Source organism: Sceloporus occidentalis, unplaced genomic scaffold (assembly GCF_023333645.1).
Source record: "Sceloporus occidentalis isolate IW3139 unplaced genomic scaffold, rSceOcc1.0.p SCAF_34, whole genome shotgun sequence".
NCBI lineage: Eukaryota > Metazoa > Chordata > Lepidosauria > Squamata > Phrynosomatidae > Sceloporus > Sceloporus occidentalis.
The window spans coordinates 7,472,501-7,497,196 of NW_028317014.1; the positions used below are offsets into that span (position 1 = coordinate 7,472,501).

The window sequence follows — 24,696 nt, forward strand, 5'->3', positions numbered from 1 at the left end:
CTTACAATCTAGTTGAAGCATTCGTGAAGCACTATGAATTAACAATAAATAGAAGGAAAACAGAAACTGTTACGGAAAAGCGTTCTGCCAAGGTGGCAAGGAGAAACTGGGGTTTTGATGGGGCAGGGTATTTGGGACTTGGTGACTCCAAGCAGACCCTGGACTCTGGCTTCCATTTACATTGTAACTGTGTGTTTTTACGTGATGCATGCATTTGTCCACGCAGAGCCCTGTCTGTAAGATGTTTATATTTGGAGGCTGTAGGCGGCTCCATCAATACTTTGTGCCTGATGCCTGCAGAAACACTGTATGTATGGATTTTGTACCCAGGGGTTATTTGGGTCCAAAAGAGGAACACACGTCATCATACGTGTCATCATACTTCCTATATCTTTTTATCTTTATTGAAAAGAGGGTTATTTGTGTTGATGCCAAAAGCACAATAATCGAGACAGGGAGTGACCGGATCCAGGGAAACAGAGGGTTAAATCCAAATCAAACCCTACTCCCTAGCAACAGCAGCAGCAACAGCGCGTGACAGCCAGAAGCGCATGCGCACTGGAGGGCGGACACTGAGAGCGGCAACACCGGGGATAGGGAAAGATGGCGGAAGGCAGCGGCAAACTGAAAGGGCTGCGAGAACAAATGGGTAAGCCGGTTTCGTTTGCCACGGAGGACTGGGGCGGATGGAGGTTTGAGATTGCTAGGAAGGGCCCGAAGTGCCGCTATTGTAGTGGGCGTGGGAGTCGGAAGACATAGGAAGACGTGGCCTGTCATGGAGGGGCTGGTGGGTCTGTGCTGACCCTGAGTTAGGAGGCCGGGGGTCCGCTAGTTGGGGGAAGGAGGAGGAGGCGGCGGCGGCGGCGGCGGCTCACATTCTGTCACCGGGGTTTGCCCCTGCACTTGCCTCGTTGTCACTGGCCCAGGTTGGCCGGAGCCGGTCTCACTGGTTTCTGGGATGTTTTTAGGATTATATTGCTGTGGAGTTTTCTGAAACGAGATAACTTTCTTCTTTAACCCTTTGAGGGATCTGCACTCCGTTTCTCTTATCGCGCCTGCGGCACAAGATATAGAATTCTCGGTGTTCCGCGGTTATTACATTCTGGAAACGGAGGTTTTATGCAGATTTCCATATTGTGGGGTCTCCTTGCACTTTGCCAACACCAATTAGCTGAAACATAGACCCATAGGGTCCCATGGTGTAAATTCTCACTAATTGTCAGCACCCTTATAGGGTCAGAATTCAGTGGGGTTTTTCTAAGTGAGGTCCTTGCATTTTTAACTGGGTGAAGCCTTCTTTGCCATCCCTCGGGAATCCATATGGTTATTACGGTACTTGATCATTTTAGCTTTTCCAGTAACTAGCTGTTTTTAGACACCAGAAAATTGAGATTCTATGCAACATCCTCTTGACTGAGCTAGTGGCCAATTGAAAGTCTGATTATGCCCCTTTTACGGCCAATGTTGGAATTGTCCCCTTAATGTGATCTTGTAAACTCTTTGAGACTGTTGCCAATTTGTATTTTATTCTGATCCCCTTTTCACTCCTTATCCTCGACACAGGAGGCTCAATCTGATTATTTGAATTATCTGTCTCTAGTGGCAGAAGGTAACCCCCCCCCCCCCGACTGTTGATTTGGGTCACTTCTTAGGCTTGCTTAAGGAAGTAATGGGTTACGGCAGAATCCTTCGGGCAGCACATATGACGAAGTCTAATAATCCTATGGGAAGCAGGTAGGGGATTAAATGTAAACTGTTCCTCTGTTACGAACGTGGAGATTCCTTGAGATCGTTCCATCAGCTGAAGCGAAGGTAGTTATGTATGGCCTGTACCCAGCAAGCATCATTTTCACATCCCGCAGATGGACCTTAAGCACAAGATATGTTTTCATCTTCTGTAACTGTATTTGTGTGATTGGTGGCACACAGACACTCATTAAAAAGATGGTTCCTTTCCTCTGCATGTGCTGCACCCCTGCCACAGCTATAATGATATATCCCTCGTTGGCCGCCTCTTACATGGTACTATCTCTATATACCCTGATAGCAGCAATGACTTTTTCTCCTGTGTCTGTAGGAAGACTCGCTCAGCAGGACAGGCTGCACTCATGTAAATGCACGTCACCGTGGGCTAGGTTTATCGCACAGGCCCTGTTATAGCCCAGACGCTGCATTATGATGAGACCTTATGTCCTTAACCCTCACCCACAACAACCAACGATTCCCATTTGCCTTTTATATGCATAAAGAGATGGATGAGATATATATATATATATATATAACAAACAAACAAACATATATGTTTCTGAGGACTTCAGCTTCCTTGTCCAGTGGTACAAAAAGCTGACATAATTGTGAAAACAAGTATTTTTAAAGAGTAAATATTTTTACTATATGGGGGCTCTGTGTGACATGACGCACAGTGATATGACATCATATCCCAGCATTCCGTTTCTTAAAGGAGTACAGTGCCTTTTATTGTATTTGGGATGCCGCTGGGGGTGCTGCCCTAGGTAAATAAGTCACTGGTCCTAGGCACCTTATTTTCGGATTATTCTTGAATATGTCCTTACTCGTTATTATTTGATACTATTTCTGGCTTTGTGAACCGAAAAAAAACAAAAAACACGTGTCACTCAGGTAGGGTGTAATAAAAAATTAAATAATAGTAATACTTCCCTAATTGGACCGCAGCTCCCAAACAACACTCTCTTCAAAGTGTAAAATGCAAACAAACCAAAAAATGTATGGGGCGCAGGAACATATATAGGAAAAAACAAAATGGAAAACAACACAATATAGTGTAGATTGTACTTCCAATATTAGTGATTAAGTGATATATTGCACTCACAGGAAAAAGAGGCAAATCCAACCCTTCAATATGGACTGTAAAAAGGCTTTAATATTCTTCAATGAAAATCTAAAAAACAAATTTTAAAATAGTGCAGTATCTTAGGTAAAAAGTATATACCAAGCACTTACAGACTACAGACTTTGCTGATACACGCAGAGACCTTACCAGTTGATTTCCTGAAGAAGCCTAAGGGCGAAACGCGTAGAAAAAGACTCAATTGGACTTTAACCTATGCCTGTATATGCATTTTATGCATGAAGAAATTGTGAGTGCATTTCTATTTGGTATATACTTTTTACCTAAGATACTGCACTATTTTAAAATTTGTTTTTTAGATTTTCATTGAAGAATATTAAAGCCTTTTTACAGTCCATATTGAAGGGTTGGATTTGCCTCTTTTTCCTGTGAGTGCAATATATCACTTAATCACTAATATTGGAAGTACAATCTACACTATATTGTGTTGTTTTCCATTTTGTTTTTTCCTATATATGTTCCTGCGCCCCATACATTTTTTGGTTTATTTCTGGCTTTGGGAAGACATGCGTGCATTTCTAAATGCTTATAGTTATAAAGATGACTGTTTTTCACTTTGTTAAGGAATGTTTGATGTCCCGATAATAATAATGTTTTTTGTACAGTATTATTGTGCTGAGCCATTATTTTCAAGCACTTTGGTTTCCTCACCAGCAGGAAGTTTCACAAAGCAGATTTCTTCCGTGCCGCAGCGCCCCGGCATTTCCTCTCACTTACCATTATCTATTGAGCAAGCCGTCATATTGTAATAATGAAACTAAAAGAATCCGACTATATGATGTGCTTTACACGTTTATTCATTTTTAGGATCATATTTCTACTAACAAAGCTTTTATTACTGATTGTATTTTATAATGTCTTATACGTAATGATGATATCATGGGCTGGAATGATTTCACCCAAGTGAAAGAAACATTAGCACACTTTTGGTATGGACGGTTCACATCATGGTATGTTTATTAACCCTGTTGCTAAAGAAAACACGTAGGGGATGTCTGTACATGCGCAGAAGAGTCTGCAATGCTGCCTGCCTACTGACGGTGCATCTGAATGGGGTCGCTAGATGAGACCCTGTAATATATGCTTCAACACTTTATTTTATCATTTATGTTTGCCAGTGACTTAGAAGTTACAAAATGAAACTAATCAATGCTTACACCGTCACTCTCCGGGCTTGTGGGTCTTGTTAACCCCTTAATGACAAAGCCCGTACATGTACGGGCACAAAATGCATTGTTTTCAATGGGTTTAAGGACCGCCCATTGTCCTTAAGGGGTTAATAATATGTCTTTATTTCATGCAAACGTGATATTTGCTGCTATAAAGTCCCAGGTTTAGCTAAAGTGACAGATCCGCATCAAATGCTACTTAATTTTTAGGAGTAATCTTAACATTCTAATTTTTTATTTGTTGAATCTTATAAATAATCGAGTACCCATCTGCCTCTTGTGATGACCCGTTCTATATGGCATTGGAGTGAAGAGAAGATAATAAAGCCACATACGCTGTATTGTTTGCGGCACGTGTTTCTGCCAAGACACGGATTACACGTCATGTTAATATGTAGAATGTCTCAGATAGTACTAATCAGAGCTCAGCTCACCGCTCTCTCTGTGCTCCGCACTAACCTTAACGGAGTTTAATTCCCTTCGTGAAGCAGACTTTGACGTTTGCAGGCTGCGGATCCACGCTGAAGGTGTTAACTACCTGTTACTCTGGGGAAGCGATTGAATGTTAAGTAAGAATATAGGCTAATCTTCCATCTTATTTGGAGCAGAGGTTGTATTCAATGTAAAACAGGTCTCGTATAATTGTCCTGCTGGGGGCATCTGATCTGTGCGGCGATGCAGTTTTCATATCGATTTCCAGTGTTATGATATCTGATTCCTAGGCTATGAAGTATCCAGCTCGCTGCCTTCAGCTCTGTAGTCTCATTAACAGACTGATCAGTCTGCCTTATAAACCTGCATGCGATCATTTGGAGTGAAAAGACTCATATGCTGTCTGAGCCGGTTGTTGGAGTAAGGGCCGGGAGGGTGCCCTCTATCTAAACATTGAGTTTCCATTTCTCAAGTGTGTTTATTCCTTTAAGAAGACAAATACCCAACGCCCATGCATAGGTTAGGCATGTATAGCTGTTCATCAAACACGTACATTATTGACTGTTCTTTCATGAAAGAGAATTAACAGAAATAATTGTTATTGCTCTGTGGATGTGATTAAAGATTAATTGTGTTCGGCGTGCAGGTGTAGATGACGGGTATCATTAATGTGTTAATTGGTATTTTATTCCTCCCTTTCTGTTCAGCGTGGAGGATGGCTAGCCGGGCAATGCCGGTTGCCATGGCGAAATGCTTTTTCCTTCCTTCCTATTACTGCCTGGTAACTTGGTGAAACAGACTGTGATCCTTGGAGGATAGAAGATCAGGAAGATGTCTTTTTGTTTGAAGAAACGCATAACAAATTTGGCTAATGCCAAAAATAAATGTGGGATTTAAAGTCTCTAGAGAGTGACTGGAATTCCATTATATGTAAAATTTCCCCTGTTTCTTGTTCTATTCGTTTAGTTTGATGTTACAAATGTCTTACTGAGACTTGGCTGCATCTTATAAATTGTTGTAATTTAGCCAACGGATCCCAGTTTGTTTTACCATATAAAAAAAAAAAGAAACATATCTGTATTATCTGAGCTCCTGCAGAAATTAGCCATGGGATCCACCTAATGCAAGTCTGTGTTTCTTGCACCATCCGATGAAGAGAGCGCTAAGGTTCTGACGGCTTATGCGACCCCACTTTTATTCTGTTGACGTAAGACCGCAGCCGTTTCCATTTTCCTTACCGTGTGCCTTGTTGGAATTCTGATCTTGTTAAGAATTCCAGTAAAATTTTACAAATGCAGGAAGCATGCGCGTCCCATCTGCACAACCAAACAGAATGACTTTACTTAAAACGCTTATCCATGACATTGTGACATTATAGGTACTTTGATTTGGAATTGTTTAAATAAAGCGAATATAACTTGGAGGCATTGCAGCAAAATGATTATAGGGCAACCTTGTTCCTCGGCGTCCAGATGGGAATTTCTATATATAAGGAGTCCTTTGTGAGTATTTTGTAGCCTTTGTGAGTTCTTGTCTTCTGCCATCATAGGCTAAATAGTCTTTTTGTTTGCGCTATTTGCAAATCTTCTTTTAAACCAGCAGTATAAGGGATGCTTTTATTTATTCTGATTTTGTCCTGTTAGAACAAGTCCTGAATTTAGAATATTTCATGGAAAATGCAGTGTTGCATTCTAGAATAATACAAGAAGTACTAAAATTGTTTTTAAGTTCTGTTGTTTCTTTTCCTACAATGTCCTTTCTTAATGCAGAACGTGAACTTTTCTCTAATTTAATGTATATTTTCCAAAAAAAATAAAAAAAAATCAGAGTAGATTCCAAATACATGGTTGGGTGAAGGCGTCCAGTTCTTGATGTTTAATATAGAAGTTGTGAGCTAAATAAATTATCCGCAATGAAATATTCCAATTTTCTCTCTGTCTAGTCGCTGCGGCCCAAGCACTTGCAGAAGAGCGAAGAAGCCTCACTGGATCCAGTCCTGTTCCTGGTCATTCAACTGCTAATGCAAAGACAACCAAGCCTGGTGAAGTTGCAACCCGTAACACATTCACGATATAATTTTATAGATAATTTCACAGAGCCGAATTAAGCTGACCTCTTCTATTGCTTTTTATAGTAATTGATGGCTCAGCTTTAAGAACGGATGAAAGGCAGAGACTAGCCCGTGAACGCAGAGAGGAGCGTGAAAAACTAAATGGTATGTTTGGGACTGTCTTGCGCTATACGCGTATATTTGCCCATAACAGGCAGTATATATTGGATTGTGTGGGTGGTTTCTATTTAATTGCCAAAGTGCTGATATTAAAAGCCCTTGCAGCAGCTATTTTATTTAATTTTCTTTGTCTTAATTAGATACATCTTTCGTGAATGCATTGGGGCAGATTGATTCCCCCATATTGATTTAACCCGTATTTTCTATGTAGCCGCCAAAGAATCACAGCTACTTGAAAAGGAAAGAAAAGCAAAACTTCAATTTGAGAAACAAATGGAGGAAAAACAGAGAAAGCTGGAAGAGCAGAAACAAAAGGATGAGCACAAGAGGGCAGCTGCAGAAGAGAAGAGAAAACAAAGACAGCTGGAGGAAAAGGTTTTTATGCTGCTACATTACTTGCTGTCCACTTCTAGTACATGAAAATCAAATCCTCTTATATTTGAAAATATTTGTATTTAGCAAGGACTTCGTTATATAGTTTTAGCAGTGAACTTGGTAGTATTTTATTTTGTTCCAATAAACTTTCTTTCAGCATCAGTGCAGTATGATAAGGAGTCAGGGAGCTAGAACACACATACAGGGCTGGGAAGTATTTGCCCCCTTCCTAGTTTCTTCTATTTTGGATTATTTGTCACATGTAAATGTTTAACATTATCCAACTAAATATAATATAAGAAAAGACAATGTGAGCAAACCCAAAATACAGCTTTTAAATTATAATTTAATTTATAGAAGGTCATCAAAACCTATATCGCCCATGTGAAAACTGGCTGCCTCAGCCTTGGTGGTAAAAACTGCAATCAAATGTTTGAGATAACTGCCAATGAGTCTTTTACATTGCTGTGGAGGAATGTTCTCCCACTTTTCTTGGCAGAATTGTAGATAATGGCTCTCACCGTGGCTCTCTTGGGTCTTGTCTACCCATTGTTCAGCTCTACGGAATGTGATGGCGCTATATAAAACAAATAATAATGTAATACTTTATTAATACTAATAAAAGAAAATGTTGACAGGAGCTCTCCGTTAGGCTTTGAATAGCTGGCCAAGTAACTATCTATCTAGAATGTGAATTTGTAAATTTTCCTTTCTGTAGCAGAATAAATATGTATTTATTTTACATTGATTTTTTTGTTCAGCATGCATAACCTCTTTTATTTGCAGGAAAAGCGGGAAGCAAACGTGCGTCGCACTCTGGAACGTAGCAGTCAATTAGACCATCGACAGAAAAGGTGGTCATGGGGGGGACCGGTGGATGGTGACAAGCAAGGTAATGTTATAAAATGTGTTCTAAATTCTGTACAGAAATGTGAATTGGGAAAAATAGGTTTTGATTTATACAACACATGTCTTGTACATACGTTTGTTAACCAATACTTATAAGATCTTCTCTGGAGCAAACAATAGTAGTGAGTAGCAAGACCTCCATGGTCAGTATGTTGGAATGTATTGCCAAAATATCTTTAACATGGCTGGACTGTAAATGATTTCAAACCATGCCTGACTCACATGATTTTATACCACTGAATAATAATCTCTGACATTGTGCTAAGGCATGTACTCTCCCCAGAACCTGTTATGGAACCCTTGCATTATTGTTTCATGAGACATGGGGGAAGACGAATTACAAACTGCTAAATTTATGTTAAAAAGCTACTGGATGTATAAAATGTTATGTTTTGTTTCCTTTAACTAACTCGTTTCTTAATCTAATGTATCGAAATCTCCCTTTTTAAAGTAGCAGTTATGTCTGAACTTTTCCAGCCTTGCCATGTCCTAGAGAATGTTGTCCATATGAGGCAATCTGCAGGAGGTACACGTCACGTTCCTCTGAGGTGGCATGTTAGCTTTATAGTAGGCAAGGTAGCCATTGGAGTGAATAGCTCGCAGCATGGTTTAATCCTGAACCCTGTTGCGCTGGGTCTAATGCGGATACTGACACAGATATAGGGAAGCAACTGCTGCTGGTAATACCTCCACTACCAGGAGCTTTCAGATGTGAGCAGAGATCTGCCAATATTACAATTGTTTGTCTTTGCGTTTTGTTCTTGCGTAGGTGCTCATGGAAGTAATTCTCCCAACGCTGTAGATATAGTTGACAAAATCCCTTGTGCCACAGAACCACAGCATGAAGATAAAAGTGGATCAGGCGGTATTTATTTAAAATAATGCTTGCTGACTACTAACTACTTTTCACTGCTCTAACAAATTGGAATCCTTCAATACTCACATGCAGACTTCTGTTTGTTGCTGAAGCTGTTACCAACTACGGGAACTTGTCCTTAGACAGAATGGGATTTTTGTGACAGACAGGCGTTCCAATTTGAGGGAGCTTCTTTTTCACCCATATCTGTCCCAATTGTACAGTGTTCTGTAGATACTGTATACTTGGTCAGTACTTTAATCTGGCAAAGATTCTATTGCACACATTTAATTTTACCGGTAATTTAAAGTATCTCGGATATTATTGATATGCTTCTTTGGAATTAATTGAGTTCCATTCTAGTCCATATTGCGCACTGGTGCTGCACTAGAAGAAAGCAGTCCACAGATTGCAGCTCCGCGTGGTCCTCTGTCTTTTTCCGTAGCATTGAGTCATTTCCATGCAGGGGCTTCTGTTTCTAGTTCCAGCGAGTGTTGACATCTTGCAGATCTCCCGTATAGTATTATGGAGCCTCAGGTTCCCTGTCAGAGACACATTTCCCTGTCTCTCTTGTATGGTTTCTGTGAGTTTAAACCTTAGTTTGAAGATGTACATGAGTAGTGTTTGCTTGCTCTACATAAATGGTTCTGTGGCTTTATTCCGCCATGTGTGGGGCATTTAGTGATATTTCTCCATAAATTGACAGCTCTGTTTGCCTCAGCCACATCTGCAAGTCGTCCTCACTGGATCTGACGGTTAAATGGCATGGTGGCAGTGAGGGGCAGGAGACGGCATGCCCCCTCCTTACTTCTTGTGTCCCCTTTTCACAAGATAGTGGGAGCCGCATTCTATAGTAATAATGGATATCATCACTGCATGCAGGGATATTGCGTGTACTGTATGTGCAGTGTAACACGGTCTCTTAATCCTTGTACAAATAGCGGTAATGTGTGTGTTTTTATTTTCCTATATAATATATATATATATATATATATATATAATGTGTGTGTGTGTGAACATTCTGTTTTTGAAACTAACACGGCACAGAAACTCCTAGGTTAGCATGATGCAAAGTATGCAGGCCATGAAAGATGTGGCATTCTACATTGAGTAGTGTGACTTTTCTCCTTTATTTCTCCTCTGCAGCCAGTAAGCTTTCCACTTCAGCGACCAACCTTAAGAGCACGGACAGCGTCATTCACAAGCGCTTGTCATCCTCATCCGCAACCCTCCGGAGCTCTTCTGAGAAAGGTAGTCTATTTGGGTTAATGTTTTGCTTTGTTGTTCAGAAGTAGCATAGTACAAATTTAAATACAATACCAGGGCAAACAGTTGTGTTCATTATGGGAAACAATAGTTTGTTCATGATCTAGTATTTTGTTAGTACAGGTTGGTTGCTGCAGGATTCAATCCTGAACCGAGCACCTAGGGAGAGACTGTATTGGGAGTTTATGATAAGACTAATCAGTGGGTATAGCTTTTTTCATTTATTGACCGACCCTTTAAATATTGTGTAACATGGTAGTTATTTTTGGGGAAGGTTACCACGCAAGACATACTAAAGCCTGTTTGCTAATCATACTAAAGAGTGCAAATAATGTTTTGTCTATACTATCTGGAACATGAAACGATATGAGCATTTCCATGGCTTTAGAGGATCAGAAACACCTAAAAGGGCTAATATGTAATTGCTGCTTTTTTGTTATTATTCCTAACATGTTTGGTTTTATTTTGTACTTCATAACCAAAATCTTGATGTCTTAGATGCTATGATTCTGCACTTTTACAGGCGTCAAACAGAGAAGCTCATCATTAAGCAGATTGAGTAACAAAACTCCTAATTCACAGCCCTTATCTAGGGTTCCCAGCACGGAAATAAAAGGTGCCACATGCTGATGTATTGAGCTTTATATGCTTAAAACTGTACCATTATTGCATTGATACTCGTTTTTTTATTTTAAACGATTCATAGGTTTGATTAAGATGTCAGGATTTGGTGATTTCTTAATCACATTACACAGTATAATTAAACTCCCCTGTTCCTCTATGCATTATACATGTCTTTACATTGTATGTTTATTTAAATACGTTGTTTTTTTATTTAAATATATTGAAAGCCACGGTTTATTGATATGTTGGAGTACTGTGCTGATAAACTCTACCCTTTTTTTTCTCTTGGTGCTCAGTCACCTTGCGATTTGAACTATACATCACCCCAGCCGTGCTCGTTTTGTGGGAAAATGTGTCAGGGTTGGCCGGTTATAATGCGTAGTAAAATTGAACCGACAACTCTCCTGCAAACGCAGTCTTTATTGAATAAGCCCCTTATAGCACTATTTAACATATGTCATTTTAAAACTAGAGTTTTGTTTTAATAATAGCTTCCATCTTTACACATTTTTCATCTTACTTGTCACCAGTATCCTAGTATCCTTAGCTCTATAATAGGTTCAGTTGCCAAAACATTTGTAGTGCCAAATGGGGCAAGAGATTGCTCTTTGGGTGACTATTGGCCTTTCGTGTAAGATGCCCCTGTGTGTATTTGACTTTGCTTTGAGTGTCCTGTTAATTTGGTGTCTAGGTGGAGCAGAACAGAAGAGAAGCTCATCACTCAGTAGACTGAATAATAAGCCTTCCCCTTCTGCACATATGGAGAGCGGGAAAAAGGAAGACAAAACAGGTGTCTGCTTAATATTTGCTATGTGTGCTAATCCGAGTCCTTACCTCTAATGCTGATACATCTAAAAATATAGAATTTAATCAGTCATTGGTCTCATCTTAGATTCAGGTTAGCCATATGCATGTTTAAATCCCCCTCACTGTGCTTACCTCTACGGTTTCTGTTAGGAGACAGAGGTATGTCCACAAAAGGTGTGCAAGATTACCCTTAGGACGTACGGTTTTTCCACAGTCCCTGCTCAGGAGATCAGGCTGTCGGCCTGGACTCCCCCTCTCAGCAGAAGCCGGCATCACTGGCGTCCTGCCGACCGATCATGTGTAACGACTCGAGTGCTGATATACTGTTACATAAGGAATGATCGTGGAATCGGAAGCTCTTTGGAGGAGAGGAGAGATCCAACAGGGTCTGTCTAGACATCTGCTGGCATCACCGATTGCTCAGATTGAAGGGAAGAGTGTGAGAAACAGCATTCCTCCCTCTTCCCACAAAGGGGAAAAAATGTAATTCGATATAAATGAAAAATAAAGAACAAAAATGCAGTGAGGTCGTTGTGACATCACTGGCATACGTAAGATGTACGAGATATCCCTAAAGGCATCTCTATCCATATTGCACTGATAACAGTAGAAAAAAAGAAAAATAATAAAGCAATTTAAAAAAAAAAAGCACTGAAGTCCCATTCCCATAGCACTTTGTGTAAACCCTTTAACCCCCCCTTTTCACTACCCCTTAAACCAGAAGTATTAAAAATGCTAACCTATAGGGTACTATGTGACACCTACTGCATAGAAGAAATTCTAATCAAAATTATATTAAAAACAAAATAGTGTAGGTTTCTTACATACTAGCACTCACAATTATTTTTTTTTGCATGTCAAAAATATTCAAGACAAGTGTTGCCATTTTTTGGATGAGCAAAATAATGCAGTACATTAATATCTTGTTCTTGCTGTTTCTAAAAAATCTTTAGATAAAAATCACCATATTTTTTGTTCTGCATTTTCCATCACTGCCTGGAGAATATTTAGCATCAGAGAGCTATGAGAGTGATTAAACATTGAAGCAGATTGTTTTCAGAAAATAACTTGCCGAATAAAATATGGCATAATACATTTTTTTTATTTTTTTTTTTTTACAAATTTTAGAGGGAGTTGAATGGAGGGCTGCTGAATGACACAAGCTGTTGACTAAGACTCATGACCTTAAAGTTTTATTTTGATGGTGATCACGAGGAAATGATTCTTAGAACAAAAGCAGTAAAGTAGCATGATTGAAAGTTTGTGGTAGGATGATGTTAGAGTGCGTTAGAGAAGGCGATGGAGCCGCGGAAGCCATTAGGTGTTTGTGTGTCTGTATAATTATCCTGATGACGAGGAAAGATGAGACTGTATTTAAGAACATTAACCACTTTGCTTATTCTCTGCCATCGCAGTCTTTGATTAAAATGTCAGCTAATGGTTTTTGCAAGTTTTGTCACTGTATTACAAAACGAGGCATGTTACAGACTGTTTATTTCTGGACCTAACTTTGGATTAACTTTTGTTTTTCTGATACTAATCTAACAATGCTTCCTTCCTTCTCACCTCAATGCTGTCATTAAGTGTCTATTCCTCACAGCTCTTTCTTTTAGTAGTTAATAAGGTGTAATTTTTTATATGCAGCACTGGATGAACCTTTTTAAACCTGGATTTCTAACCGCCTTCACTACGTGAACATATTTTCTTTATTGAATGTTATTAATGTTTGTAAGATCTGTATTCCCTGTTTGCACCCTTATGACCAAATCGCAGAAAAATGCTTCCTTCCTTTATATTGCTCGGTGTTTCTCCTGGTTTGTGAACTACTTCCATTCTTGCTTTTCTCTAATGATCTTATCTGTACGCTTTTGCTTTTGGGTGTTTTTATTCTTTCTATTATTGCCATTTTTATGACCAGTCGCATTTGATTTGTTTATTTAGCGCATCGCCCCTCGGCCAGTCCTTTGGACAGTAGTATAATCAGTCGTCTCCTCGCCCCCACTCAGTCCTCTCTAGCTAGGAGTAAGAGTGCGGCCGCGTTGTCAGCTGATGGAAAAGATTCACCAGGTAATAACCGGAGCCTGGGAATTCCACCTGTACCGCGTGGTCTCAACACCCCGCTTGCGTTTTCTGCAGCTATATAAAATTGTGCGTAAGAAGCAGCATCAGGAAGAATTGCCCAAACCCATTTGTTCTTTTAAATACAAGAATGTAGACTGCGGGACGACTTCCAGGGCCAGGTAGCCTTTGCTGTAGGTGCCCGTCTTTAATATAGATCTTTATGGATGAATCTGATCCTTCCCCTTCTGCAGATACCTGTACAGCTCTAGCACAGAGGATAGTTTAATAAAAATCCTTAACCCACGGAATTTTCTGTTGCATTTTGCTTTGCAATTCTTTATACTCTGTTGCAACATTTCCAGTCCTGGAAAAAAAAATGAGACTTGGTATACAAGCCCTGCTCCATCCACTTCTCCATATGAGAATGCAAAACACTGGCCCCCAACCCTAAACTCCTGAAAAAGGTAAGACTGGTACACCACCATGGAACAGACAAAACATGCTTTTAATAAAATATTGTAATATGCGCTATAGCTTGTGGATGGGTCTTTCTTCCTGATCCTGTTGCTTCTGTACACTGTGTGGTGATGGTGTTCTGTGTCTGAGCCGCTGCACACTTCCCGTGGTGAGCTTCTTTCTGCGATATCTAACACACGGTCTCTCTCTCTCTCTCTTTCTCCTCTCCCCCGTGTTATGCTCTGCTCTTGGCTCTTTGTTTTGTCCTGTCAAATTCTAAACTTTATAGAATCTCACCTCTGTCCTCGTTCAGCTTCAGCCGCTACCATCAGTACCCCACCCTCCGTCTCTAAAGGTCCCATGCGCAGCCGTAGCATTGACAGACTGAAGGCAACCCAGACTGTGTCTCCTGGAGCTGGGGCCACTGAATCTACTCAGGTAGGCATGTTTCATTCACATCCTTCTTATCATGGCACATTCATGCATACGATACCTCAGGGCTTCATTTATTATTTGCTGTGGTCCCGGTTGCAAATGCGTGGAGAGATTTTGCCGAGCCCCCTCCATGTTCCTGCCTCTTTGCCCACCCTCTAGGTATTTAGAGTATTGAGCACGTCTCCTGCGTGTGCCTACATCATATACTCGCTGCCACTCAGCTCCAGCACTGCCTTAGCAAGGGTTCCTGGGATGTCTAAGTACCCCCGTGCACATGCACAGAAAGTGCTCCCATTTTTAATTTGTATTGTTTTATATAGCACCATCATATTCCGCAGTGCTGTACAACAAGTAGAAAGGACATAACAAAAAATATTTAATATAACAATTTGACTTACAGAAACAGGTGAGGAGGGACTTGCTCAAACAAGCTTACAATCTAGAGAGAGTTAGGGTGTATTGCGCAATAGGTGAAAGTATTGCAGAAGAGGGACTAGGAAAAGTGAGCTAAAGGAATATGGAAAGCGTTAATGTGCTATGTAGTAAGCATCCTTAAAGAAGTGGGTCTTGAGGGATTTTTTTGAAGGACCGAAGGCAGGGGGAGAGACGGATAGGCCAGGGGAGAGCATTCCAGAGGATAGGGCCAGCCCTTGAGAGTCTTGTTAATATACATGAGAGCTAGAAGGGAATCCTGAAGCACAGGCAGCCAGTGAAGAGACTGACAGAGGTGAGAGGTGTTAGTGAAGCGATGGGAGAGGAAGATAAGTCTGGCAGCAGCATTCACGGTGGATTGTAGTGGGGCGAGACGAGTAAGAGGGAGACCAGCTAAGACAGAGTTGCAGTAATAAAGGCGGGAGATAATGAGGACATGGACGAGAGCCTAAGTGACATCTTGTGTTAGGAAGAGACTGATTGGGCAGTGTTTTTTAAACAGACAGAATGTGTCTTGAGGAGAGAAGGAAAAGATTGCACCATTAACGTTAAGGAAAACTGATGAGAGAATGTCGGCATTGGAGGGAGGGAAGATGAGAAGTTTTTGGTTTTGGAGAGATTGAGGTTTTTTCAGTGGAAGCATTTTCCTCCCGTAGATTGGCTTTTTCAAGGAGCCAATCAGTAGCACAAGAAACGGGAATGTAGAGAGGTTGTTGTACTGCAGCTTCTCCTAAAAGTAAGTCTGTCTATATTTGGAGGGGGCTCTCCCTATGGTTGAGAAATGCATATAAAAGTACTTCAAAATCCTTTAATATGCATTCATGCTTTGAGGCTGCTTGAGACCCTGCAGTGTCCCTTTTAACCTTTCATGTATTTCTTGTATACCACATACTTTCTGGGCCGCAGTGTGGTTCAAAGTACAGTACATTTTCTTGCTTTGTAAATTGATTTAGTTCTGTCTCCTCTAGAAAGAGAATGAGACGCCATCAACACCTTCTGTGGGGAAGCGCCCTCCATCTCCTGCAACTAGCTCGCGTAGACGGTCTCCTTCCCCTGTTTTAACTCCAAAACGTGCTCCGTCTCCAACACTTGAAAGGTAACCGCTTAATACATGCGCCCGGTGGAACAATGGTCCGTATTATAAAGCGTGGTTATACAAATCTGCTGACAGGGCCATTCCATTTGTCAGATTTAGTAAATCCAAGTAGCCACTAAAGTGTATCTCCAAAGTGAGTGGTGCAGTTCTACATCATTATTTGATGTTTCTGTCTAAGGTCATTCAGAGCATTTGACATGCTCACAATCGGTGCCGGGCACTATGCCCCAATAAACCAAATTACTTGTTTTTTTCTTGCTTCTTGTGTTTGTGCAAGAAAGAGAAAAACATTTTGCTGCGTAAACTGATTTCATGATATAACTGTGTATGTTCAGTTCTCTCTCTAGTATTTTTGTTGCTTTATTTTAGTAAAAAGATACAGAAGAATCGGCCTCCATCTCCAAGTGTACTAAAACAGAGACCACCTTCACCTACTGTGACTCACAAGCCTGTTCCCATCCAACGTCTGTCACTCACACCAAGTGTCTTAAGTGCTACCAAAAAGAATAGTGACACAGAAGCTAAACCAAAGGATAAGGTCCAGGAAGGGACTAGCCCAGAGCCAAAAACGTCACAGGCCTCAGAGAAGGCAGCATCTGTGACAGCAACAAAGACCAAAGACGGTAAATACAATCATAATGTGGACAAGCTATTGTTTACTATAGTTGTTTTGAAATTCCAAAACCATTGGAAACAAATTCACCTTAAATGTCCCCAATCACGACTATGTCTCCCACCACTAGCCCAGAAGGCTCTCTCATTGACCTTGGCATGTAATTCTGTTTTGAAAGACCAATGACTTCATTCAATGACCTTTCAAAACTCTATTGAGTTTGCAATCTTCGGTCTAGTCGGGGTTGAATCATAAAGCATGCCTTTCCTGCATTAATTAAGATTGGAGGGGAATCCAGACCCAAAATACGTTTTGCTGATTTTTGGGAAACAAAATCTTTTAGGGGTTGTGAGAAGACTAAGGACCTGAACCTTAACACAGCACGTTAATTGAAAAGTAGCATACAATCTTTTATAAAGCATTTTTCTTTAAATATTTTATGTTTTGTATTTATGAAACCTATAATACACTTCGCTGCAAAAGTGTCTGCTCATGATTGTCCCTGTATTAATATACATTCAGTGGCAAAAAAAGTCTTTCTTACTTAAACGTAAAAAAGCCAGGACATACAAGATAATGTTCCTTGAAATTGGCTTCTCCATGTGCTTTTGCTAATGACATCAGACATGACATAATAGATGACATTTAAAAATGAGTGATTGCAGCTGTCTGACTCTGCAGAGGTTAATGAATCTTCAAAACCTGGCAGGGGGAGTCCGAGCAGCCTCTAGTGCGCATGCTCAGCCATCACATTAACTCGGCTAAAAATGCGTGTTTTTTTTAAACTTTAAGCGTGACTATCTCTGGTTCTACAGCTTGGATTAAGAAGGATTGGAGATCAACCTACTTCTTTATGGTGATTTTGGTGGCAATCTGTCCACAGGATTTGGCTGCCGGACACAGTTATGTCACATAGTGCTATTAAGCTGGGGGGGGGGGATTTTTTTTCTGCAGTTTTCTTTCTTAGAAACTACCCAACAGATTTTCACAACATTTGAAGGGGTTGGTATTCTGGCTCAGTATTCAAAGTGTCAGCCAATTTGATAACTGCGGGCAAATGAAAAATTGAGAAATCAACTTACTTCCTTCAAAATTCCATGCTTTCAATATTTTTTTAAATTATTTTTATTCTCAATATGTTTTATAGAACCCCTTAGCAAAGCTATTTCAGGGAGCACAACTGCAGAAGAAGCTGCTAAAATCTTGGCTGAAAAACGTCGTCTTGCCCGAGAGCAGCGAGAACGAGAAGAGCAGGAACGGATTAAGAAAGAGCAGGAAGAAAAGTAAGTGACTGTAAGACCATGGTGATGAATATCAATATAGGAGACAAGTGGAGTTTGAATGATACCTTTATTGGCTAACTGAGTATATAAGGATTGCAACTTTTCTATATTTACTTAGTTAGCCAATAAAGGTATCATTCAAACTCCACTTGTCTCCTGTAATTCTACGGCTAACACGGTACCAACTCTCATTGAATATCAATATGGCTCTTATACACTTACTTTCCACACGTTTTTGGAGTGTGTCTGTGGGAATTTGTGCCCATTCACCCAAAAGAGCCGCAGACCATTATCCCTTCACCACCAAACTTTATAATAGGCAGTATCATCGCTCCACACTTTTCCAGAGCCCAATGGTGCTGCGCTTTACACCACTTCAGCAAAGCTTGGCACTGCGCATAGTGATGCTTGGTTTGTCTGCAGCTTCTTGGCCATGGAAGCCCATTTCATAAAGCTCCAGATGCACAAGGCCCATGCTGATGTTGCATTCAGAGACGTTTATGAACTCTGTAGCGACAGAGGGCAGACATTTTTTTTAGGGGCTTCAGCACTCAACAGACCTGCCCTGTGAGCGTGTGTGAGGTCTACTGCTTCATGGCTGAGCTGTTGTTACCCCAAGTCGCTTCCAGTTCACAATAGTAACCATAACAGCGAACCAAGACATAGCTTTCCCAAACTGACTTGCGGCATCCTATGACACTGCCACATTTAAGGTCACTGAGCTCTTCGGTTTGACCCGTTATACTGCCAATGTTTGTCTACAGAAATGGCCGCCCATATGCTTGGTTTTATGCACCTGTTGACAACTAGTGTGGCTGAAATGCCTCAACCCATTAATTAGCAAGGGTGTCCACATACCTTTGGTCATATAACGTATAATATAGTAGCCTGTGTCACCCTCAGATAGGCATGTAGTTACAGAACGTATTTGATTTCAAGAAATCCTGTACGAAGTAGTAATGAGAATAGCACAGATACTAAAGCAATGGTCTGTCTGGGCTAGTGGTGTCTTGTGCCATCAGAATGCAGATAGAGTACAAATTAACCAAAGAAAGTACAGATTTGTATATATTTATAGCTGCCCTTGTCCAAATGCTCTTGCTTGCGCTTCCGATGGACTGTGCTGTTCTGGGTCATTCATGACTCGTTGGTTCCACTAAGTAGATTTTCTCAGAGTCCTGCGCATGCACTCTAACTGACCCATTAAGTAGCATCACACTAGAAGACCTTATTGCCCAACTGGGCAATCTGCCCTTGGTAGTACATTGCAGGGGCTTGTAGTGAGATAAAATCACTATCAATATATGTAATAGGCTTTGCTTATCATAAAGATGACATATAAATGATATAATTGTAATTTTAGACGGGCAACAAATCTAGAATCTCTTTATAAAGATTCATCACATTACATTGCAATTTATTAATGGGTTGCAATTGTCATAATGCTCTGCCAAGGTCATATTTTGACCAAGAAAATACATTTGGCAATAACAAAGCAGGTGGCTTTGCTGCTAATTTGTAAATCATTCTAACTTAAATTGTATGGAACAGAATAAAACAGGAAGAAATGGCTCGCAGAGCAGAGGAAGAGAAACTAAGAAAGAAAGAAGAAGCCGAGAGATTAAAAGAACAACAAAGGCTTCAAAGAGAGGAAGACGATAGAAAGGAAGAGGAGGAGAAGATCCGTAATGAGATAGAAGAACAGGAACGGCTCGCAGAGCTTCAGCAACAAGTACGGCTGTAAACTGTTAATACTTCATGTACCTGCCTGATTTTGCTGCAGTGGACTCGCCAACTACATGATTTTGCATTAATAATTGCGTTTGTTAGAAAAATAATCGGTGTCAAAGTTTCAGAACTGTTAGTTAGGAACTATTGTACCTCTGTTGATCTATAGTGCTCTATATATAAGGAATATATATATATATATATAAAAACAAATAACTCCATCCTCTTTTTTTATATATATAATAAGAGGATGGAGTTAATTATTTGACGAGCGGCTGCATTGGCTGCTCCCCCTGGCATACAGATATCTGCCGTGTAAACACCATTAAAGAGCTGTAATAGGTCACTGTGAGATTCTGTATTTAGGGAAGTGGTAGAACTACTTTTTAACATATGTTTTACTTTTTTGTTGTATATTATTATTTACTCGTGTTTAGAAAGAGGAAGCTGAAGCAAAAGCCCTGGAAGAAGCGGAGAAACAAAGGCTGGAACGAGAGAAAATCATGAAGCAAAACGTGCAGGAAAGACTAGAAAGGAAGAAGGTATTTTTATTTAGCTTAACTTTCCTCGGTTTTATGAACTTGAAGAAGTCCAAACTCGGTAAGAGTCTTATACTGTATCCTAGGTTAAAATATACCAGACGCACGGAGTAGCTGCAATGCGTGCGATTTCCCTTTTGGTGAACATTGTGAAAGAGTAGCAAGCCGTATAATAGTAGTACGACGCGAATCATGGGAACAGAAGCCGGAAAGAACTGCTTACTTAGTTACCTGGTCTGGTTCGGTTTAGAATGTATTAATGGTGGAGCTTGCACCCTCATGTCAATGGTGTTATGGTTGCTCCCATGTACAGATGTTGGTACTGCACACGCACTGTTGGTGGGAAGGGAAGGACCATCGCTTTCTGGCGCTGCCGGTTTTTCATTTACCTGCAGCACTGCTTGTGCTATTTCACAGCAGCTTGGCACCTTATTGAGACTCCAAAATCATTTTATCCGTTTCAAGATAGAAAACAGACTTCACCTGGTATCCTCTACTGAAACCACGAAGCGCCAGTGCAGCCAATCACATGTATGCTAGCAAAACATCAATGTAGACATAGCATACATTTAATTGGCTACTGCTACACCTATTGACTTTAGTGGGATCTGTTTTTACATTATGGCTTTTATGAAAATACTATGGTTTCTTGTTTTGTAGAGAATTGAAGAAATAATGAAAAGAACCAGGAAGACTGATCAAGTGGATTCTAAAGTAGGTTTAAAGAATCTCATGGGAAAGCCCCAGCCGTGGAATAGAGATGATCTAATACTTTGACATATATATGTAGTAAGCTTTGCTGTTTAAGTCTCTAAGGTCTATTCCGCAAGTCAGGGGTATATTAATTATAGGTGGCATTGGAATATTCTTCGAAACCATTTTCTCACATTAACTTCTTGTAAGAGAAGCACACCATAATGCATTCGTGGGTTCATCCAACGTAAATACAGTGCTGCCCATCTATTACATTACGCCTCAAATGAATCGATGCATGTTTTGTAGAATGAAGATCGGCCCGACCAAGACACAGAAGATGAAGAAAATAGCAGTGCAGAAGCTAACCTGCATGGTACGTAATGAGATTCTCTTTGATGTTAATATATCCCATATTATGTGTAAAATCGGCAATCATTTTTTACTGGAGTAGTGTAAACTCTGTGTTTTATAAAGCTTGTATATTCCTCAAGAAATAAACGTGCAGTATTTCTGTTGCCATTATGTTTTAAGGTAGAACAAATGGAGTGGATTCTGAAGAGGAAGCTGAAGATGAAGAAGAGGAGAGCACAGAGTCTGCTTTAACAACTCCTGAGCTTGTTCTCCCAGCTGATTTAGAGAGGAATGAATTATTTATTGATCAGAATGGACAGTCATCTGAAACAAACAATGCAGAAGAATCAAGGTCAGTGGATCACTGTGAATGTTTAACGGTGTCTAGCTTCAGCACATTGTCTATACATGTGACTTAGATGTAATTCCTAAGGGTTACACTTACACTATATTATATATAATTTACATTTTTAGCAAATAGTTCTAAAACACAATATATTATTTGCCATTTTCTCACTTTCCTCGCTATACTCAAATAACTGTGTTTCCGCACAAAGTACAATGTAAATGATTACAATGACCTGTATACCTCCAAAACGTACTGGTCCACGACTAAGAAAAACAAAACAATGAGATTAAATTACTTGTGGAGACAGAATAAGCTTTAAATCTGTATGTTTTAATTTGCCCTGGCTATTAACTTTCTGTGTCTTCACCCGTTTTATCAGGCTCTAAGAATTTCACAAAATTAGACCCCCTGTTTTTGCACATTTACATAGATTTTTTACAGAATAGATGAATATGTTGGTAGAATACATAAATCAAGCTTTTTCATTTGAATGAAAGTTTTTCTTGTCTTTCAGCCTTGTGACAAATGGAATGACGCCATGTGATGAGGGTCACCCACATGTAAATGATTGTGATAAGACTGAAATGGTGCAGAATTTAAATGGTAAATCCAACGCATGGTCGTTTGAGGAAATTATTGATCTAGGAATCCATTCCAAGGCGACTAGCTTGTCCTCTGATTCCTTTGCCATGCGCACCTCTGATCAGAACTCCATAGACGCTGCTACCCCAAAGATGGCCTTTGAAGAGGGACAAATCAACACGTTGTCTAAGGCCATTGACTCTGCTGCTGGTAAGTTATGTTTCTATGACACGATCAATAACATAATGAAGAAGATTTGGAAATACACAATGTATTTACTTAAGTTTCATGATTCGCAAAGCATGTTTGTTAATCTCTGGCGTAGTTGATGATAAAGCCTGGCGGCAGTCTACGATACAGACGTTCTGGTTTCAGTTTCACATTTTCATTTTGTCTCTTCCCCTTTATAACGAATTAAGCCTGGGCTCTAGCGTTGTGATCATTTACAATGACGTTTATACAATAAAGGGGAAGTTGTTAAGAGAATTGTTTTTCAGCTCCTTGACTTCACTGTGGATGAATCTTCATTATGCATAGTGCAGTGTCTCCTACAGGAAGACCACGGCTGGCCCTGTGTAATGCATGGTTTAATCAGTGAGGTTTCTCCACGTTATACAGGGGCAGGTTGGGCCTTCTTGCTAGAGAAGTCTGCCATTGTTACCCCTTCCTAATGACTAGTGAAGCGAGGAAGTTACTCCTAACTCTCCTGAAAACTACCCTGGCAATTCTTCTCATAGTGAGTAAACCCCATCATGTTATCCCATGGAGATTGAGTCCCAGCGAGATTGCTAACATGATACGGCTTCTGTATAAATCCAAGAGATTCACGTATGTTATAATTACCTGTCTGTGTACCCATTGATGCCAAAGTAATGTTATTACATTGATAATTGGTGATTTACTGAACAACCTTTTCTTTCTTCAGAGATGTGACCCCACGGCAGCGAGAATCCTCAGGTTGCACTTCGCTCTACAGTATTTCATAGAAAGCTGAAGCCTTGTTGTGAAAAGCTGCTACTTTATAATATCACTTTAAATGGGTCTAACATTCACCTGACAAGAGAAGGAACCAAGGTTACCCTTTGTAATTTCTTCAGGGAAAATGTGTTGGTGGTATCGCTCAGTGTGTGACGGCAGTTCAGCGGGGTGTCAGACGTTTTTATATTGTTGTGTTTTTTGGGGGTTTTTTTGTGGAACAGCTTTCTTATCCTATTGGTAAGGTGTATTCTGTTATACTACATCATTTAACAGGTTAATATCATTAAAAATGTAACCCCATAGTCATCAGGAGCACTTCACAAAGTGTCCTTTCACCCTTCCTGGCACTCAAACGGTTAGCTCCAAAATTAGCACTTAACACGTTTTTGGGGAAAAGGTGTAACTGCTGTAGTACAAGTTATTATTGAAGCTTTATGTAAGTCTATATTTCAGATTTTGTGGCGATATTTCATGTTACGAATGTGAAATGGTTCCAAGACATTATGAGTACACCTTGGCTAATACCATGAGAAAAACGTTCATTACAAGCGTGGATTGTTCACGACTCCCTTCCTTTTAAAGACATTTCATTATTTCCAGTTACACATATTTAAGTTCCATATGTAAGTATTATTTTATCATGTATATAAAAAGCAGTATTAGACATTAACTACTTGAGTTACTTTTTTCATTTATTTTTTTTCATACTGTGTTTTTGGGTATTTGTTTTTTGTGAATTTAGTTACCTAGATGTTGCTGATCCCGTCCTAAATGAGTTATGGGACTCCAGCTGCGCCGGGCAATGCTTTCTCGCATGCACCCTTTACCCAATAATTCCGCAGCGTAGTCAAATCACTCGTATCATTTTTGTTGTTGTGATTTGGATTAAAGTGAATATTTTAAAAAAAAAACCCACCACCTTAAGATTGTAGTAATCAAAAATGCCTACATTAACTTATTTTCAGAGCAACAAACAGATATTTGAGGGTAATATAAAGCAATCACCGGAGTTCAGCTGATTTTAACCCCTTAAGGTCAATGGGTTGTCCTTAAACCCATTAAAACCAATGAATTGTGAGCCCATAAATGTATGTTGTCATGAAGGGGTTACAAAGTGTGCAGTTTCTATATCGTTATTGGTGCTCCATCATGAAATGTGTAAGGTGTCGGTGATCTTGTGGAGTGATGGTGATGTGCGTTAGGCACAGATGTAGCCTCCTTGTGTGACGTCTTCTGAACGCTTGGCCATCATCTCATTGTACTTGAATAGTGCCGGTGGCGTTCACACATCCATCGCACCGCGGCACTCGATGATTTGTACCCTTAGTAAAATGTTTAAGGTAATTGTATGTTAGTGCTCGCTTCCCTTATTATTGTAACAGACTCGTCCATTCGCAACTCTCCTCCCGCATCCAAAGCTCTTGGAGCCTTTTCACGTCATCAGTCTAGATTTAGCAACATTGTTCAGACAGAGCAGTGCCTTAGGTAAAGAAAAATGTATTTTTGTATAAATGCTGTTTAACTCTAGCCGAGACAATC

The 24,696-nt window shown here is 40.1% G+C and overlaps 1 protein-coding gene across 1 annotated transcript; it reads left to right on the forward strand.

Moving 5' to 3' along the window:
• Nucleotides 1–603: 603 nt before the first annotated feature.
• Nucleotides 604–24,646, forward strand: LOC149298201 (uncharacterized). The gene is made up of 21 exons (XM_089487660.1): nucleotides 604–649; nucleotides 6,434–6,532; nucleotides 6,626–6,706; nucleotides 6,933–7,096; nucleotides 7,883–7,988; nucleotides 9,328–9,354; nucleotides 10,008–10,115; nucleotides 10,651–10,743; nucleotides 11,443–11,541; nucleotides 13,500–13,625; nucleotides 14,389–14,513; nucleotides 15,911–16,038; nucleotides 16,408–16,661; nucleotides 17,799–17,934; nucleotides 19,486–19,666; nucleotides 20,100–20,204; nucleotides 20,862–20,915; nucleotides 21,204–21,270; nucleotides 21,429–21,600; nucleotides 22,112–22,389; nucleotides 24,540–24,646. The coding sequence occupies exons 1-21, from the start codon at nucleotides 604–606 to the stop codon at nucleotides 24,644–24,646; spliced, it is 2,556 nt and encodes an 851-aa protein (XP_089343786.1).
• Nucleotides 24,647–24,696: the final 50 nt, after the last annotated feature.